Genomic DNA, 20,020 nt, shown 5'->3' with positions numbered 1-20,020 from the left:
ACGTTTCTGGAGATTGTTTGAAACTTATTTCGTCCCACTTTTTTCAGTCTAAGTTTGAGATTGATTCCAGCGACACCACTCTAGTTAAAACAACAGAATAAAGAACATTCATGATTGATTCCTCCTCAGTTTCCTGCTCTGAATTTTTAACATTTCGTTCAGGCCTTTAAAACTGTCTGTTACGTCCCTGATAGAACCAATATAATAGTACAGGCACAACAGTAAAAAGAAAAAGAAACTGTATAGAGACACGGTAAATAAAAACAGCGCAGTGGAGACGTGTGCATGCATGCGTATACCTGTGAGTCAGTGTGTGTGTGTGTGTGTGTGTGTGTGTGTGTGTGTGTGTGTGTGTGTGTGTGTGTATATATATGTATGTGTGTGTATGTCACACCCTAGGTGTCTTTTTTGTCAACACACCACAGTGAAACCATTCATATTACGCCTCCATCCACTGCACCGGCAGCAGGACTGTCCCTGTAAACACTGCACTCTGATTTGTGTTTGTGTGCATAGCAGGTGTTTGATTGTATCCCTACCACCCTACACACACACACACACACACACACACACACACACACACACACACACACACACACATATACATATATACACACACATTCTTTATTCAGAGTGGATCTTTGTAGCTTCCTCAGCAGCTGATGGCAGATGTTGGGACTGATGGCTAAATTATTGATGTTCGTGATAGACAAATGCAAATGTTGCTGAATGTTCCCCATACACTGTGATTGTGTGTGTGTGTGTGTGTGTGTGTGTGTGTGTGTGTATGTTGCCTGTGAGTACTGATGTCCATCTCGTGTCTATTTGAGTATGAACAGTATTTTTTAGCAGTTACATGTGTGTACTGGGGTGTGATTATTGTACGTGATGAATCTGTCAGATGGGGTCAGCTTTGTAAGATATGTACTTAACAAATGCAGTATAAAACCTCCGTGTGTGTTCCTCTGTGTGTGTGTGTGTGTGTGTGTGTGTGTGTGTGTGTCATCTCACTCAGCCATTTATAACCACAGACACAGTCAAAATCATGAATATTGATTTCTATTTTATCCTCTCTTCCTTACTTCTTCTTCTTACTTCTCCCTTCATGTCACGACTGCTATGACAGTATCCTTTTCTTTATGAATGAGATGCTATTTAAGGCTGTGTGCGTGTCATGTGGGAATATTCACTATAATGACATGAGGGCTCAAAGCAAAAGTCTGGAAATGTTTATGTATTCACTCTAATCAGACAGCTAAGGAAAAGTGTTCTCGAGACTTTTAAGCACTTTATTTCTTACAGAGGACATAAGCGTTTTGTCACTTTATGTCATTTATATACTGTTAGCTGTTCATTCTGTTCCAGTTGCGTATTTCGGATCATATTCAGGCTCAAACATGTACTGTACAAATATATTTAAGAAGTTTATATTTCAAGTAAAGAACAGGAAAAAGAAACTAAATTTGACACTTTGTAGGAAAGGGGGCGTTAAAGAGACAGGAGCTAAAACGGCCTGTTTTAAACAGAGGCTGAACTGAGGGGCTGTTTTTTGAGCTGTAAATCATGCAAAGATATTCTAGTAGAGACCCAGAATATAAATATAGACCCAGAAATGTGCATGATAATGTCCCCTTTAACGCTCATGAAGTCAAATCTATCAAACTTAGCAATTTAAACTTTTAAGTGTCAGATATGAACAAAAAATAATTACTCATGTCCTGTCCTTGCACAGCAATCCATCAAAATCTGCTGAAATTACACAAGCGCTGTGATTTCGACAGTAGTTCATTTGCTTGCTGTATATCAGGACGACTAATTGCAGGTAACTCAGTCTTATTGGAGTGAAACACCAGAGTATAAAGTGTAGGTGACAAGTTAATTTATGTTGTCAAGCTCCAGAGAAATATCACACAAGGATGCAATATGTGTTGATAAACTGAGCAACAGCTCTGATGTTTCAATGAAGCTAACATTGCTGTGGATTATTACATGATTGGTTTTATTGATTTCCTTGAGTCCCATGTCAAATTAGGACCACCTAACCAAACTCTGACTGAGAGACCAATCTAATTGGACTTTATTGGTGTCTGATTTTTTTTAAGTGATGATTTGCTCAAAGATATTGTTATTATATTAAGTTAGTGACTCTATTTTATACTGAAGTGGTCTAAGATGGTTAATGTGTGTGGTTGTGTTTACGTGTTATCATTTGCTGTCAAGGAAAGCTCGATTACCAACCCGGAAAAACGTCTTTACATTTTAGAAAACACACTTAACCACGTTCTTGAGGGTCAGATGAGAGGATTGATAGCTGTCACTTGTCCGTCCATTAAATATGAAAGTATAAAGACTGGAAAGGGGGATGGCAACTACCCTATTTCCATCCAAAAGTAACAATATCTGAAGTTTATCACTAATTCACTAAATATCACTAAAATCACATTTCATCTTGTTTCATGGATCCGTTTAAAACCACCAGTTGCTTTGTTGCGGTGGGATTATGTATCAGATTATTTCTCAGTGGCTTTTTGGCATCTTTACTGGTTGCCTGGCAACCTAACACTGACGACAAGACTCCAGGAGGTCACTGCGCCCAGACAGTGTGAGGATTAAACAAACAATAAGTTACGTTTTAATCTTTGTACTAAAGTAAGCTAACTGGCAGCTGGATGTAGCTTCATATTTAACAGATGGACATGAGACTCGTATCAACCTTCTTGTCTAACTCTTAACAGGGAAGTGGATACAGATATTTCCCAAAATGTCAAATTACTTCTTGAACATGTGCCCTGGGTTATTAGCTTATGTAGAGGCACTGTTTTGAAGAGGATATGTGTCAAAATCTAAGTTTTAAGGCTGACATTATTTAAATGTTTGTATTGTTGGTTCAATATTTCTAAATTTATGTCTTAAATCAAATTACCACACAGCAAATCTGGGGTCATGGTGGCATTCTAGCATTGAAAAACTGCACACATTGCACAGACAGGAGAAACAACGGTGGGGTTAACAAAAAGGCCCAGCAACCCATGTCATTAAATGTGTAGCTGTGTTGTATTTTTGCACGTGTGCGTGGTTGTATAGAAACCATGAGAGGATTTGTTTTGCGTGCCTACATGTATGTCAGGCAAGACCGCTGTTCCCTACTGGAGCAGGGCGGTGTGTGTTCGCCAGATCCCACTTGTCCATTAGACTCCAGCACTTCCTCTTCTCGTTCCTGATGAAAAGTGAGGCGCTTTTACAGGCAGCAGCACTGCAGACATCTCGCCTAGCAATCTGAGGAAAGCCCTGCCGGTGGGATGTGAGGAGAGAGAAAAAAAAGAGATGGATTGTTCTGCTGTGTGTAGTGTGCTAACAGGGTCTAGATAATTGACTCCCCCCTTGGCGAGCAGGATTCACATCCAGAACTACATCTACACTGGCCAAAGAAAGGGATTTAGCAATGCAATACAGCAGAAATACAAATGCATTTAAATTCCTCCAGAGAAGCTGGCATTGACGATTTTAAGTACATGGTGTGTGTATAAATATCCGTGTTTATGCAGGTGTATCAGAGAGAGTTTGAGCATTTGTGTGTTTGTGTGTGTGTGCGTGTGTGGATGCTTGTGTGTGTGTGTGTGTGTGTGTGTGTGTCAGTGCTTTGACTGACACGAGCAGCGCTATAAGTCACAGTGCTGGAAGTACATCAGTGGGATGTCAGCGAACAAGCTGCTTTTTGACTCGATACATCATACATGAGCAGCTATCCATAATGAATGCTTCTGTACCACTTACTGTATCTTATTAGCTAAACCCCCGAGCTTTCCAAATACTCTCCCTAGATAACATGCGTAAAAAAAAAATAATGTATTTTTGGTCAGATAAAGAGGAAAAGTATCTTCCCATGAGATGTCAGACACATTATAAAGTATGTCATCTCTATTTCAGGGCTAGCTGCTCTGCTGTCGACTGTTGTTGAGTTGTCTGCCGCTCGCAGTGAATGCTTTCTGAGGCCTAAGAGAGCAGATGCAGAAAGTGTCATGACTTGTCTTGAGCGCTGTCGGTTTGTTTTCACTCCGCATGTTCTCCAAAGTTGTAGCAGGCGGTGTGATGTGTGCATGATGTACAGGCGGCGTGATGAGGCGTTTGCATGAATCCAATTGAATTCAACAAAGCAATTCCTCGAGGAGTTCCTGCTGTAATATGGCGAGGCACAGAGACATCTGGGTAACTACTGACCACTTAACTGCCTGCACTCGTCAATAACCCTTTAAAAAGATCAATTAGGACGATCAGTGGTGAGAATGCCGCCGGGGCTAAGGTGCCATATTGAGCTGTTTCTGTGTGATGATGTCACACGCAGCTCTTTTTTCTGAGAAAGAGTCTCACTCCTCCAGGCGTTTGACTTCATTAAAGGGGTATTCTCCTCAAACTGGAGCAATAAACTTAGCAATAAGCTGCTTCCCTCTTATCTGCCTCGACTATGCCTCGAAAGGCGGGGGACTCCTCGCAGTGTCCAGCCAGCCGTCTCATTGAAAGTGTTCTAAAAAGTGACTGAAACATCGAGCCATAAAAATCGATTTAGATAGCGACAGTTTCTTTCATTTATCGTTCGCTCACCTTTTTGCCCTTGTGAAATGTCCGTTTACACATTTTACAACCTGATTGATTACATGCTGCTGTTTTCAGTTCATTGTGTTCTTTTATCCTCCCTGCCATGGAGTGCTATTCGCCCTCCGTTCCACTTGTATCAGACACCATGATGAATGTGGTTGTCATGACACCCGTGGCAACCAATGAGCTCAGTGGAACAGGCGAGTGTGTCCAGCCACTGACGGACAGGCCGGTTCAGAGAAAACTGGCCTTTCACCTTCTAACCTTTCTTCCATGCTGATTATTAATCCTACTTACAGTGCACTTCCTGTGTCCCTCCATCGCAAATTAACCTTTCTCTTCTTCTCTCTCCCTCTTCCCCTCTCTCCCTTTCCTCTCACGCCCCTTCCTTTTTTTTCCTCCCCTGTTACTCTTCCCCCTTACAGCAAATTTATTCAAGTGAAAATTATTGACGATGAAGAGTATGAGAAAAACAAGAACTTCTTCCTGGAACTGGCCGAGCCTCGCATGGTAGACATGAGTCTGCAGAAAGGTGCAGTACTGAACCTATTTCTTTCTCCTTTCTCTCTCTGTCTCTCGCTCTTGCACTTTGTCAGTGTCTTTTTTCTTCCACTGTTAGCAGCCTCAGTCTCTTCCTCAGGCCCCTCTGTCTCCTCCTCTGTCCACTTCCTTTACCACAACTTTCACTATGCTCTATGCTGCACCCCATTCACCCCTTGCCACCCACCAAGTTTTACTTCTGTGCACCCAAGGACCTTTTTATTTTTCATATTACACCAGTAAAACTCCTGCAAAATCACACCACAAATGCACCAACCCCATCATAATAATAGTCTCCCCAGACGATGTCGTCATCTGCATAAAAAAGAGAACAGAGAGTCTAGGAGCTGCTATCAGTAGCCATTATTATGTTAAGACATATTTTTACCTAAATGCAGAGTCGAGTAGCTATTTTTAAGTATATGCGCCCACTTGGGTGAAAAGTACAATCAAATTGCTGTTGGTAAAATTACTTTATTGATTTATTTTTCGATTTTAGACAACCAACCTCACATTTACCAGCTTCATGAACTCAACCAAAGCTCTTTTTTTCCAATAGTATCTATGCAACTCACATTGAGGTCATGTATTCTTTGGCATGAAGGCCACGTTACTCACCGCCAGACTGTATTCCTCTGCACAGCATTCTTTTCTTTAGGCTTCTTTGGCAGCGAGGTGAATGTATAAAAATATAAAAATAAAGGTAAAAGAATTGAAATTTGAGCAACTTTTCATCATAAGTTTTGTTTGTTTTCTTGCTCCAGCTTGGTAATGCCTGCTGAAAGAAGCCAACAGGCATTTTCTTAAGATTTGCGCACCGTTATCTAATGCAGTGTTATCTAACCGTGCTCAAGGCCAGGGGACGGGCTCACAAGCTGGTGTGGAGGGTGCAGAATCTAACACTTGGCTATTGCCTCCAAACACTACAGCTCATTATGTTTACGTTATTGGGTCTGGCAGCGCTGTCTGAGTGGCGCCGGCTCCTTGAGTTCTCAGAGTGAGAGTTACAATGAAGAGCAGTTACCATGCAGGTCTTTATGAGTGACGGCTACATCACTCCAAACACTCCTCTGCTGCTCTGTGATGCTTCTTGTGGGGGTTTTTTTCTTCTTTTTTTGTGTTGGTGCAGGTTTTACCCACACACAGATACACACACATGTTTTCCCACTCTCAATTTAAATGCCAAATATGTCAAATCTATCAATAAATTATAATAATAAATGCGCAAATGGATGCCCACTGGATTATTTTACTGGTCTTCACTGACAACTGCATATTAGCTGTTATACTAACTTTGGCCTAAATCTACATTTAATTCAACAAATCCTCCAAATTAAATGACAAAATACATAGTTCTTCTTATTGAATATGAAACACACGAGTAGTGAGTGGTTGATGATGATGATGAAGTAATGATGATAGCTGCAGTGAGGGGGATGCTTCAGGCACGATCTACAACGGCTCCCGGGTTTGACAGACCCTCGTAGTACCCGATGAGAAATGATAGAAGAGAGAGAGAGAAGAAGGAGGAAGGGCATGGAGGGTATTTATGGTCATATGACAGGAGTGTTTGAAGTGCAGTCCGACTCCAGAACTAAGATAAGATGAAATAAAATAGATAAAACTAAAATAGACACAATTATCCACAATTAAATGTATTTGTTAAAAGTGGATATTTTTCATAATTGTCCTACCTTTGTGAAGACATTTGTAGATTGGTTACTGCTCGATCAGGCGTGCAGTCTCTACCCAATAACCTCCAAAAGCTTTTTTCTTCAATTGAAAAGGTGAAAAACTCCAGTCAAGTCTGCAGGTGTTTAACATATAGTCCAGACACACCATTCTGCAGAAGTGTCCTTTGCAACCATCAAGGTTTCTGTAGCAGGATTGTTGAGGTCAGTGCACCAAATATGAGTCAGGATTGTTACAGACAGAAAAAGGTGTAGAGGAAGTGAAGGAAGAGAAAGATATCTGCTCAGGCGGACGAGGAGTTGAAGATCGGTAACGACAGACACATGCCAGTGGCCACGTTTAGTCTGAAGAGATCAAAACAGCTGCTTTGCTTGGGTCGCACACATGACAGGTGATGGAAATTGACCCTTTGTATGTCATTCCTCCTGTATTGGCTCCAGGAGGAGAACCCTGTAATTCCTCTATTTAGACAATGAGATACCAGAAACAGCTAAATAATTACAGCTAAGGTTGTTTTTCTTTTACTTGGTGTGTCAGGGTGGATTGTAATGTTACCTTTACAAATGTGTGAATATTTATTCCACAAACTGATTAAAATGTTGCTCATTCTGATACGAGAAAGATGACAAAACTGTGCCGCTAATGAAAGCGCAGACGATGTTGACAATGAGTAATACGAGATACATCCACTTACTTTTTTTAATGAAGGAGGTAATGAATGTTTGATCAAGGGTAATAAATGTTTGATCTATATATGATGAGGTGGTAATGAAAAAGCTTTTCTGTATTATTTCCCATGCAGGATCATCTTTTATGAATGTGTTCGTGCTGAATAAAACGCTTTGATTTGAAATTAGAGAGAAAAAACAAGCCAGTGTTTAGCGGAGGGGTAACATATATTCTCCTGTTGCTACAATAGGTGTAGCTGGATCTCAGTGATGTGAATGATATGATAATTTCTCACTTTTCATATATAATGTGGCGATTATATTGTTGTTCATAACCGCTGATGTGGCTCTGATTGGGTTTGTTTTTCTCCTTATTAAAGCTGGAGTAGAGGAGCAGAATTGATGAATATTCTATGAGAGTCTTTGTTTTGTTTGCCTTTTTTTTCATATGAAACAGCCTTGCTCCATTTTCCTAGCAGCCTTTCCACCAATGATACGTGCAACAAAAGCAGCAAGAAGTTATTTTTCCCCCTTAACTTGTGTTTCGTTACCTATTATTCCAATATTATGGATGATCAAACTTAGAGCACAAAAAAAATTGTCAGATCATATTTTAACTCTATGATCTTGGTATTTCTTACCAGCAGTTATTATTTTACATTACTAGGTGCCACTTTCCTACATTTGTTCATGCACTTGCATGCTGATAGCAGAGCCTGGCAGACGTGAGCATTCCTGAGCTGGCAGGTCTGACTTTGGACAGTGTGTGAGCAATGAAAGCAATCACGCCAACAGTCACTCTGACCTGTCAATCTAGGCTTGTTTACTGTCGGCTTCAGCAATGCCTTTCCCTAACTTATACTGAAGTGGTTAAGCACCTCTGTTGAGGAAGCAAGACGAGCCACTGCTGCTACAACACACAACAAACCCTGCAGAGTCTCAATTAGTCACTTCTAAGTTTGTTGAGGATATTGCAATACCTAATATTACTGAGGTATGCTAAAGTTAGTAACTCTAATAATATTATTAGAGTTTTAATATACAACAAAATTATGGCCACCTGCTGGTCTTGCCTTCAAGAAAATTGTGTTGCTCATTATTCAGAAATGAGTGTAATCTGAGCCGACCACATAAAATGCCACTAAAATACCACTACAGCGCTTATTAGAATAAAGAAATAAACTGATGTTCACATCTGATAACGAGCATTTACTCATAAATGTCAATTGAAGGGAGACAAAAGCAAGTGCCCAGGTGCGACTTGTATAAAAGTCTTTATTAGAACATTAGTCAGATGCCCACATGAACACTGAAACAGATTTTGCTCATTTTTATCATTCCTCTTGTTCCTACTGATCAGTAGAAGATCTCCTCCAAATGTGCGTATGTGTTAGAGATGGGGGACAAAATCTGCAGTCTTTGAATCGTCTGAGTTAATCAAATAAAGTGGGTATCTTCCACAGTTACAGTCTGTAATCCCTCTTTATGTCTGCAGTGGAAGGATGGTAACAAAAAGAGGGAGTTTGGCACTAAAACGACTAACTTTGATTTGACTAATTTGGATGGCTGAAGCATCATATTAGCATCAAATAAACATTTTTGCACGGAAGGAAGACTGTCGCCGTCATCACTTACACTGAAAGCAAATCATGAAAAGAGCAATGATGACCTGACTATTGTTTTAGGACAAACTGATTACTTATCCTTAAATATCTTTCTTCAGAACAACAACAACACACACATAATTTCTAGCCAAAATTACAGGAACTCCCACGCTTTTTGGTAGTAATCTTGCTGGGTCGAGGGATTACCAAAACTCAGTCCAGCTACTGTACTTGAGAGGTTACTTTAATACAAGTTGGCACAGTGAGAGATGATCTTAGAACCAGAGAATCAGAGTTCATACACGTGTCAGAGAGTATCTATCCTGCAGAAGTGCCCTCAGGCAGTCAGGCTCACCTCAGGCAATGTACCTGCTGTGCTGCTGCTCTGTATGTGACTCTAACCTGTGACCTGTATATTGGGTGAAAACAAAATTACCTCGCCTAGGGATCAATGAAAACCAAATTATGCAACAGCTGGCGCAGCAAAGGTTGCAACTAATACATTTTTTCATTATGGATTAATAAACAGCTTTCAGTGAATATCAGAGAAGGAAAGGAGGTGTATACGGTAAGAGGAAGCATGAGCAGATGCTGCAGCAGAAGGACACCAGGGAGGTCTGGAGGCAAGAACACCATCACTGTTTACAAGCCCAGCAGTCAGGTTGTAGACGGGAACATCGATAGAGCCAATGAGCTGAACTGATTCTTCAATAGATTTAACAGGCAGCCTCACATTGGAGGGTGCTGAGTAGGCTCCACTTGGCAAAGACTGCTGGTCCCGACAGCATGAGCCCAAGGGTGCTTAAGATATGTGCCCCCCAGCTGTGTGTCATACTCCAGCTCATATTTAACCCCAGCTTACATCTGGAGAAGATCCCTGCATTGTGAAAGACATCAATCCTGGTTCCTGCACTGTAGAGAGCCCTTTTTAGTGCTGCCATGTTGGAAGTTATCACCACTTGGACTGAAACTGGACTGGATCAGGAACTCAGAGTCTTTTTCTTTTTTTTTTTTTTACCTGCAGAGGCTTCGGTCTTTCAGCTTCTGTGGCACCAAGCTGCAAATGTTTTATGAGTTAGTGGTAGCCAATGCCATTTTCTACGCTGTGGACTGGTAGGGCAGAAGCCTGAGGGTGGCCAACACCAACAGACTCAACAAAGTGATTCAGAAGGCCGGCTCAGTCCTGGGGGTCAGGCTGGACCCTCTGCGTGTAGTCGTAGATAGAAGGATGTTGTCAAAAGTCATCTACATCATGGACAATGTCTCACACCCTCTACACAACCATCCACATATATAGTTCCTCCCCTTTCTGCTGAAGTTGAACAATTTTTTCAACTACCACAATCTACTGCCACTACTGCTAACTTATATATATAAAGTAAATCACTTACTTCTCAATCAGTAATCTGCTGTTAAACCACTGTTAACTTACTTGACCCATATTACACTTTTCATTTAATTGACCGTTGCACATAAGAGCAGAGTGAGTAATAATAAAATGTTTAAAATTGTGTTCATCAGCCTGAATAGAAATGTCTTGAATTATCAGTAACTTATTTTAAAAAGAATGAGATGCATTAAATAAATTATGAGCATAGAAGCGTCTTTTTCCTGAGGCTGAAATTTGTCTTGTGGTGTGCAAAGATACACAAGTGAAAAGAATGAGTGTATTGAAAAATAGACAAAAGGGAGGACAAAGGGCAGAACGAGCTGCTCTAAAAAGTCTCTAAAAAGAGACGATGGGATGAGTTGGGGGAGGGTGGGGGGGGTAGGAGTGTTTTTGGGAAGGCTTGAAAGTGTGGGACCTTCAAATGACACTGCAAAAAGTGTGCTACAAAGCAGTCAGCAGCAGTGTCATCATTCATGTACGGTGATGTGTTAACGCTGTGTTATGTGGGCTCGTGCACTTGAGTGTGTTTCCTCCGTGTGTGCATAAAACTGAATGAGAAAGAACATTTTTGTGCATGTGTGTATGTGATGGAAGTATTATATTATTATGTTGCTTGTGTCTGCGTGTGTCAGTGTGTTTGTGCATGCGTGCGCATGTGGCTGTAGGATTAATGCCCCTCTTTCCCTGCGGTAATCCATCTCCCACCCTGCCACTTCCCATTCAAATCATGCCCAGCGTGGGGAAATGTGCCACCCGTCAGCTTCCTCGCTCAGAGTGAGCTCTCATGGCATCTAAGGGCACTTCACATGCTGTTGTTTGAGCTTGGCCGGGTCCTTCTCCCAGCCCTCTCCATCTCACGCACACACACAAATTTGCATAGCTATCCTTGTTAGGACATTGCATTGGCTTCCATTCAGCCTAATCCAAACCCCAACCTTAATGTTAGCGATAACCAATTCATACATACTCTTTCACACACTTACCCCTAAGCTTAGCCAGCAGCTCATTAGACCCAGGCTTGGTCCCCAATGAGAACTACACATCCTAACAAGGTCGGTATTTATATCAGAAAGGGCCCCAATGAGGTAACAAAAACAAATACATGCACACACACACAAACACACAACTTCATTACTTCAAAATGAGCCATGAGTCATATTGTGTGTGTGTGTGTGTGTGTGTGTGTGTGTGTGTGTGTGTGTGTGTGTGTGTGTGTGTGTGTGTGTGTGTGTGTGTGTGTGTGTGTGTGTGTGTGTGTGTGCGTGTGCGTGTGCGTGTGCGTGTGCGTGTGCGTGTGCGTGTGCGTGTGCGTGTGCGTGTGCGTGCGTGTGTGTGTGTGTGTGTGTGTGTGTGTGTGTGTGTGTGTGTGTGTGTAGGGGGGTAAGGCCAAAACATCTCTGAACTCTTCCATTAGCACTGCAGTCAGGACAGATGAAGTTCAAATGGACCACTTTAGAAATGACTGAAAACACATGAAATGATTTAGATGATGTTTCCATTATTCTGTAGAGCAACCTTTGTCTAGTAAAAGCAGGCAGTCACTAGTTTGGGGTGTCAATGGGTATAGATTGCAATTACTTCGGAAATTAGATTGGTCTTCAATCAGTCGGAGCCAACAACGACATGCTGCTCATTATTTTTTATCTAAGCTAACAGCCGTAGTTCACTGATTGGTCCAACTTTCAGCTGCCTGCTTCAATCTATTTACTTTCCAGACTAATATGTGAAAACAAACACTGTGTACGTGTCTTGTTTTTGTGCTATCCAGAAGTAGCAGTAGTGGGAGTTGTAGATGTTGTTGCTGTTGTTGTTGGGATGAAGCAGCAGAAGTTGACACTTTTTGGATGAAAGACAATTGGAGCCAGATTTTTTTGGATTTCGAGTAGTAGCCATTGGTGGTGTCGCTCTTTAAGGTGTTTCCACATTGGCTCCAACCTCAAGTCGAGGTAGTTCCTGCTTGGTTTGTGAGTGAGTTACATAGATTATAACAAAGACATAGTAATGAGAAAATTAATATGACAATAGTCCTTTTTGAAGTGAAGTTACAATATGTTAGCTGTAAGGTAGGTTAGGGAAGTTAAAGTAAGTGAGGGTAAATAATGAGTAGAGCTGAAATAATTTGTCAATTAATTGATAATAAAATAATAATAATAAACTCTGCAGCCTTACTACTGAGCCTCAGTTCCCCAAACTTACAGTAAAATCCGGTAGTACTAGCAGCAGGATTGGCACTGGCAGTAGCTCTAGTAGTTGTTGTAAACCCTCACTGATCTGACGAGGGAGAGGAATCCGCTTTTTTTTTCTTTTTTCTTTTTTTCTGAGACAAGATGGGATAAGTGATACGGCACAGAGACCAAAGAGTGCCACTCAAGCTGACAATAGAAGCAAAATACAGAAACATGGGAACCCACAAAGACTCCAGCTCCACTGTATTCGTCCCAGGGTGCATTGCTTTAGGAAGCATTTGATGAAGAACCCAGGCGGTCTTCCATTATGTCTCTGACATGCTGCTGCTGCTGCTGAGGTTGAATTACACTGGATTTTTGATAAGATAGGATAGACAGTATTGTGATGTAACCTGTTCTCACTGTAAATACTGTATGTGTAGAGGAAACGGCCTTCACATATAACATAATACTGCACTATGAAATATCTCTACTAAAGGAAGGAATGTACGGCTGTATGTATGTATGTCCTTTTCATATCTCGAGAACCATTCATCCGATTGACTCCATACTTGGCAGATGTGTGGCTGGGGAATCAACGGGTTGCATTGTCAAATTTGGTGCAATTTGGACATGCCATACATTTAAGATTCATACATTTTGAATAAACCAGCAATCAGCGAGCCAGTCCAATTTGGGCAGGGGCAAGGTCAGGGTTCAGTGCTCTGCCAACTGACTCCTGCATGTAAGAGAGAGATAACGCATGACTCGAGTCAGAAGAAGGTGCTCAATGCAGCGAAAACAGAGCTTTTAATCAAGAATAGACACTCTTACCCTGTGTGTAGTGTATGCAGCATGTTTAGCAGATCAACAGCGAGTGACTACACAGGAGGCGATCAGGTATATGCTCGAGTGCAGGTCATCCTCTATCTAGAAGTGCTCAGAGCCAAAAACACAAGGACTGTAATTGTGTGTCAAATGGAGAGCAAACACTTAAAATCAGTTTGTCTCATATGCTCTGAGATGGTAGCGATTGTGAAGTAGCACTAAAGACAAAGTACAAATCTTTGGAGCAAACATACCCACTCAAATCCAAACTGAAGGCATAGAAAATATGAATGATTTAAGAGCCCAATATGATTGATCCACTTTATTTCAGGATATTATTTTATTTTTGAATGCAGCCATTGCTTTAGGCTACTTAAAATGAGAAAAGGACATTTATTTCTAATTAGAATACTTATTTATATCATCTGCATATAATAGAATAGTTAGTTTCTTTCATGTTGTTGGTGTATATACTCATTCATACCTCACATCAACTGTATTCATTTTTTCTATGCATTGAAGTAGAGACTGGAGGGCAACTAATCGGCCCGTTCCAAACAGGCACGTTATAGTTGATTAAATATTAAAGCAGCATCCCTCTGAGGCTTTGCTTTACCATCACAACCACATAAAACCACTTAAGGTTTCATGTGAGCCTCTACACAGTCTCCTTCAACTCATCATCTTATGAATAATGTCAGGCTTCTCTCAACTTGATAGAACATGGAGCATACAACTCCTGAACTTAGAACTCATTACATTTCCTTTTCTGGGGTCACAAGCTGTATAAATCTCTATGACTCAGTGAGCTTCATGAACCTGCCCTTTGTGTTGCTTTAAAAGTCAAGCTTATCATCCCTTTGTTAGCAGTCAACCCGAATTTGACCTCAAATGAATCTCTTCCTTTCAGCATCAAGGAAAAATGTTATTTGCTTCCTCAGAACGGGGGAAGTGGAAAGCTAGAGGCAGCTGGATTAGCACCAGGGGAAATGATAGGCCACAGCCATCACTGTAAATAGCATTATACCTATGGTTGAAAATATAGCTTCAATAGCTCTTCTCAATACCTACAAATATGTTCCACACATGTATAATACTTGTATTATAGAACTCTTACCTATCTACAGTAAGTCATTTTTTATTCATTCAGTTGGTTTTATGAATTTTTAAACACATTGGATAAATATAAATATAAATCTGATATTGGAACAGTTTTTCTAGCTTGTTCTGATTTGGTTAACACAACCGAAGATATGTATGAAAATGATCTGGGATAAGATGTCTAATATAGGTTTTAGAGATAAAACGTTCTCTCCCTGTATATGTAATACATCACAGTATTGATTTCCAACACTTTTTTAGTGGGCCTAATTGTTTTAGGAACTGATCTGTAGCTGTGACATTTTAGACGGATTCTTCAAAAGTAGTGACTTGATACTGTTTATAGGGAAGGATAATTTAATTGGTACCCCTTTAATAATTTAATTAAATCAAATAATGTTATTAATTGCTAGAGTAATCTCTAGAGAGTTCTTTTAATCAGTGCACAACAGATCAGCTTAAAAGGCAAACATGTAATATTTATGCAATTCAACATATATGGAGAAAAAGTTTTCATTAACAAATTAATGTTTACTTGAATGTTTTTTCCAGTAATTAAAATTTTAGCAGTTTGTTTCAAGGAAATATCTCAGCTGCCTTCAAAATTAAGACAACCCAATTCCCTTTCTGGAACACTGCGTTTATTTTTCTCATGATTAGTTTCAAATTATAGTTCTTTCTTGTAACATTATAGGAAATGATTAGGAAATTATGGGACCTGTAAAATAAATAATTGAATCTCCTGAAAATTCTATTTTATCTTAAAACCTTTCATCAGAAAGCAATTTGAGTGTGGATGAGGGGTCGACTATTAGCAAAATGATCAAAATCCATCCCCCTTTGTTAACCTGCTACCTCCCCTTTCCATCCCCTTGTAGCAGAGAGAGTGCAGGGGCAGGGGGGGTTGTTAGTTGAATATGTTAGTCTAGTCTGCCTGACCTGATCCTTTATCTGACTGAGGTTTATGCAAGTTAGAATCTATGGCTCCGACTATGGCTCTGAAATATCAGCAGCCTAACTGTGTTATGTATTGATAAATCCATGGAGCTGTCCATGGTGCTGAAGTAGCAGACAGCTTTGTCATTGCATCTTTTTCTGTCAGTCTCAATTCTACGTCAGTTTTGTCTTTCAATCAATTAATCAATCAATCAAATACTCAATTATATACTATATTGTAGCCTCTGTCCTCCTTAGAGTAGTGTAACCTTCATCAAATTGACAAGTTACAACGTGTACTTGTGAAAGAGCGAGAGGATCAAAGAGGCACACTGCTGCCTGTAGTGTTCCTATAATATTTACTGTATATGATCATTCAGTAAAATACACCCCCAGACCAAACCACCTCTGTAAGAGAATATTTTAGAGGAGACATGACAACAGATATTATTTTTAGTATAGATGTTTGATTTAACTGGGAGTGGAGCAGGTAATGTGACTGAAGAAATTAACCTGAGTTTGCTCTGCTGCTATATTGTGTTTTGGAAAAATAACCCTTATTAAAATCCTTAATATCCATTCTCCCTGTTAAAAATGAACAAATCATGTATTGCTTTCAAAAACTGAGTTGGGAATGTCTGTTTTAGGGTAGTCCTGTGAAGTTAATATCTGAAAAATTGAAGCACAGCACTATAAGTTGGTTGTGGACCGCCTGCTGTCTCCTTGGTCCAGCTTGACACCCACTACTATGACTATTATTATTAGTCATGTTTGCCCACTGCTATCACTATTATTAGTATCATATTTCTATTTCTGTTATTGTAGTTATTGTTTTATTGTTGTTTCTGTGCTTCTCCGTGTCTCTCCTCTCCTCTCTCCCCCTCCTTCTTTCTCTCCCAAAACAACCAGTCAAGGCAGATGGCCGCTCACCTGGAGCCCGGTTCTGCTTGAGTTTTCTTCCTGTTAAAGGGGAGTTTTTCTTCACCACTGTCACCAAGTGTTTGCTCATTAGGGAATATTGGGTCTCTGTAAATTAAAAAAGCACCGTCTAGACCTGCACTATGTGAGAAATGCCTTGAGATAACTTCTACTGTGATTTGGCGCTATGTAAATATAATTGACTTGACCTGTAGTTCCTAATCAACACAGAAAATGTAAACTAATGTTTAACTGTAGGATTACCATTAATCAAATTATATCAGTCATGCCAATAAACATAAGTAAAATGTAGCTACTCTACAAAATAAACCTCCACATAACAAAATCTCTTTTTACACTTTAAAGTCATCCTGTTCAATAAACATTGGCATAATATAAACAGACCCATTAAAATAATAATTATATATATATTTTTTTGTCTTACTGTACTTGTTAAATTTCTCCCCACCAATCCATGACGTAATATTTAAATTTAGACTCTTTCCATCCAGATTATAATCTACAGGCTTTGTGGGGTTGAACACTGTCTCTCCCTGGTTGCTCCCCTCCAGGGACCTCACGTCTGTTCAAAGGGCTAAAGTACTCAATCCTGGGCCTGGAGGAACTCTAAATGACTGGTATTGAATCAATTAGCTGCCTAATTGGGCTGAGATAAAGACTCCATTTCCTTATCACCAGCCCCACCAGCAATTACAAATGGCACTGGGGATCTCCCAGTGGATGTGCCAGTAGGTCAGAGTGAAGCTGCTGATGGTTTTGGCAATCTCACTCTAATCCAAGAAGATGGAAGTGTACCGTTTATGCACCAGAAATGTTAAAGCAGTGACGTATAGCGCAAAGGTACAACACGACAACTCTAAATGAGTTTAGTCAGCATCATTCTGACCTCAGCTGGTTTGTCTGGAGGACGGGTGGACAGGTGGTCTGAAGGATGATAGCTGCTGTAAAGTCTGACAAATTCCTCTACACTCACTCCTTTATTGTTATATTCATGTTAAGCTCATCCTGATTTAAAAAATGAGATCTGTACTCTCTAGCATCCTTTAGGTGCGTGTGGTGGATTATAATATCATTTACTTGATTGTACGATGGAACCTCCCACAACAGTACCAACATGTGAGGACACATCTGTTACCCTGCGTCTCCTGGGAAAGGTGTATGGATTGAGTATTTCTACCATTTACACAGACAGACAGAGAATGAGCTGCCGTAGTCCTCACAAGGACACACAGGAAGCCATAATCTGAAAATCTATGGATTAAATGTCATTAACTGATTAAATTAAACATTTTACGTGATTCTCAATTAAATCGTAGTCAGTATAGGTCTAATATGTTGTTTAACGAGGGCTTATACCATCATATGCATCATTACACAATAGAACCTCCCACAAGCAATCTATTATTACCTTAGTTAATGACACACATGAGCCACTGATCAGCTAATACGTCGTTTTAGCTTTCTCCTGGTGCTTTTACCATTAGTTTTCCAGAGGCTTGCCAAGCTTTGCCCTTGTTTCGGCAACTGACGGCGGAAGCAGTGAGACCTTGGTGAGTGAGCGATGGGGAACAGCTGTCGCTCCCTGCAGGAGCAGCAACCTCACCACCTGTTGGCAGACTATTCAGGGACATGACCCCAAGACCCCGGGTCTGTTTTGTAACCACAGCTCAGTTTAGGAAAAGCAGAAAAAAAGAATGGTGAAGGGATGGTGACTGTGGATTGACATTGAAGACTGAGGAACATCTCTTAAAGTTTAGCAACTAAAATTCAGCTTTCCCTCATATGTGACTTCTGATATTTTCTAACCAATATGAAGAGCAAAATTCTGCAGGGTGTTATGTTTGCAAAGCTAAATCAGATTCTGAGACAGGTGACCTAAAGGCAGCTCATTACGTATAAAGAATATAATATTATTCTAGACAAAGCAAGAATTCTCCAAAGTAAAAGTTTTATGGTTTTATTTATTTGGAGTCAAAAAGTTAATCAGCTTCATCAGGACTGTGTGCATGTGGTTTGATCAGATTTGATTGCTGGCAACATAATCAAACAACCACACGTCTGTCATCACATTTTGGATTCAAATTGTCTCTGATTTGTGCACAGAAATACATGACATTGCCTATTCCCAACTGAGCCCGACCAACATCAAACCATTGACATGAGCACAGACAAAACAAAAAATGATGAAATCTCTCATGTAAAATGATCAGAACTTCAGGTAACAGTATATTCATGCAAAAAGCTGATAAAGAAAATAGGTTTTCACAGCCTTTACAGGAATAAGTAGTTTGACATTTTGAGAAGTACGCTTGTTTGATTTCTTGCCAAAAGTTAGTGTGATGATTGAAACCACTTTTATGTCTATATGTTAAATATGAAGCTATAACACTTGCAGTCAGTTAGCTCAGGCCAACCTAAAGAAACAGCTACCCTGGCTTTGTCTAAAGGAACAACCTATAACACGTCTAAAGCTCACTAATTAACACATTATATCCCTTTTTTAAATCCAGAACAAGTTAGGGTTTTACAGGGGGTTATGTGCAGAGTTAGAAGATAACTAGCTGCTGGAGATGACTTCATATTTAGCGTAGAATGATATCAACTCTCTCATCTAACTCTCGGGAAAGAAGTGGATAAGTGTACTGTATTTCCCAAAATGTCAAACTATTGCTTTAAGTGCTAATGTTGACTCATTCAGTAGTTTGACTGAGGTAGCATTAGCAGAGAGAACAAGAGATTAAACAACATACCAAAACAACACAGGAGATAGCAGACTTGATCAGTGCTTTGGACAGATGTCTTAATTTAGTCAAAACAGAAGCACATACCATAAAATTAAGTAACACAAATGAGGAAGGAAAATGAGTCTCTTTCACTGTTGTTGTGTATAAGCATGTATTTTGAATATTATCTTGGTTCAAATTGGTGTTAGATACGAATCAGCATTATATAATACGAATCAAGTATGAATTAAGATAAAAATGATTATGAGCCACAATTTGGAGTTACATATGGAGATCTGCAGTGTGAATTTAGCCTTTAATTGATGTTCACTCTTGAGTCGATTGCTTCTTTGATAGAGAGAATCCTGCACCACACACCGCTGATGCAAAACACTGCAGGATACATGTGCGGAAATAGTTCTTAAAGTCGAGTCAATTAGCTACAATGGAAATACAATTCGGTGCTTTGAGAATTGTATTGCATCGCCCAATCATTCCCTAAGTCACTGCATTGACATTTGAGCGTTGAGATCAAGCTCTGAGAACATCTCTGATGTACTGTTTTTTCTCATCGTAATTGCTGGGATCTGTGTTGCACATTGCACACCTGCCGTATGAGCTTGCATCAGATGTTGGAGGGGGGCTAGCAGTTTGCTCCCAGTCTAAAATCTGTTAAATCCCTTCTCTGTTGTCAGCAAAGTCTCTGGGTTCGTCCTCGACTTATTTTCAAAGTGCACAAGGCTCTCTTTGAATACCGATGACACAATTAATATTGAAATCTAAGAGGGATTACCTTAATATGTCAAGAGACTTACGAAATTAGAATGGTATGACACTGATA

At 40.1% G+C, this 20,020-nt stretch overlaps 1 protein-coding gene across 7 annotated transcripts in view; it reads left to right on the top strand.

Moving 5' to 3' along the window:
• slc8a3 (solute carrier family 8 member 3) overlaps positions 1 to 20,020 on the top strand; it is a 108,145-nt gene that overhangs the window by 65,263 nt on the left and 22,862 nt on the right. For 4 of the 7 annotated variants that reach the window (XM_053335369.1, XM_053335375.1, XM_053335370.1 and 1 more), the window contains exon 2: positions 5,019 to 5,125. In XM_053335369.1, the coding sequence (XP_053191344.1) occupies positions 5,019 to 5,125 (107 nt within the window). Of the gene's footprint in view, positions 1 to 5,018; positions 5,126 to 8,240; positions 8,256 to 12,650; positions 12,669 to 20,020 lie in introns of all 7 variants that reach the window. The other 3 variants (XM_053335371.1, XM_053335374.1, XM_053335372.1) reach the window with 3 other exon arrangements.

Source organism: Scomber japonicus, chromosome 16 (genome assembly GCF_027409825.1).
Source record: "Scomber japonicus isolate fScoJap1 chromosome 16, fScoJap1.pri, whole genome shotgun sequence".
NCBI classification, from domain to species: Eukaryota; Metazoa; Chordata; class Actinopteri; order Scombriformes; family Scombridae; genus Scomber; species Scomber japonicus.
Note: the sequence above shows the minus strand (reverse complement) of the source record. Positions and strands in the feature narration are given on the sequence as shown.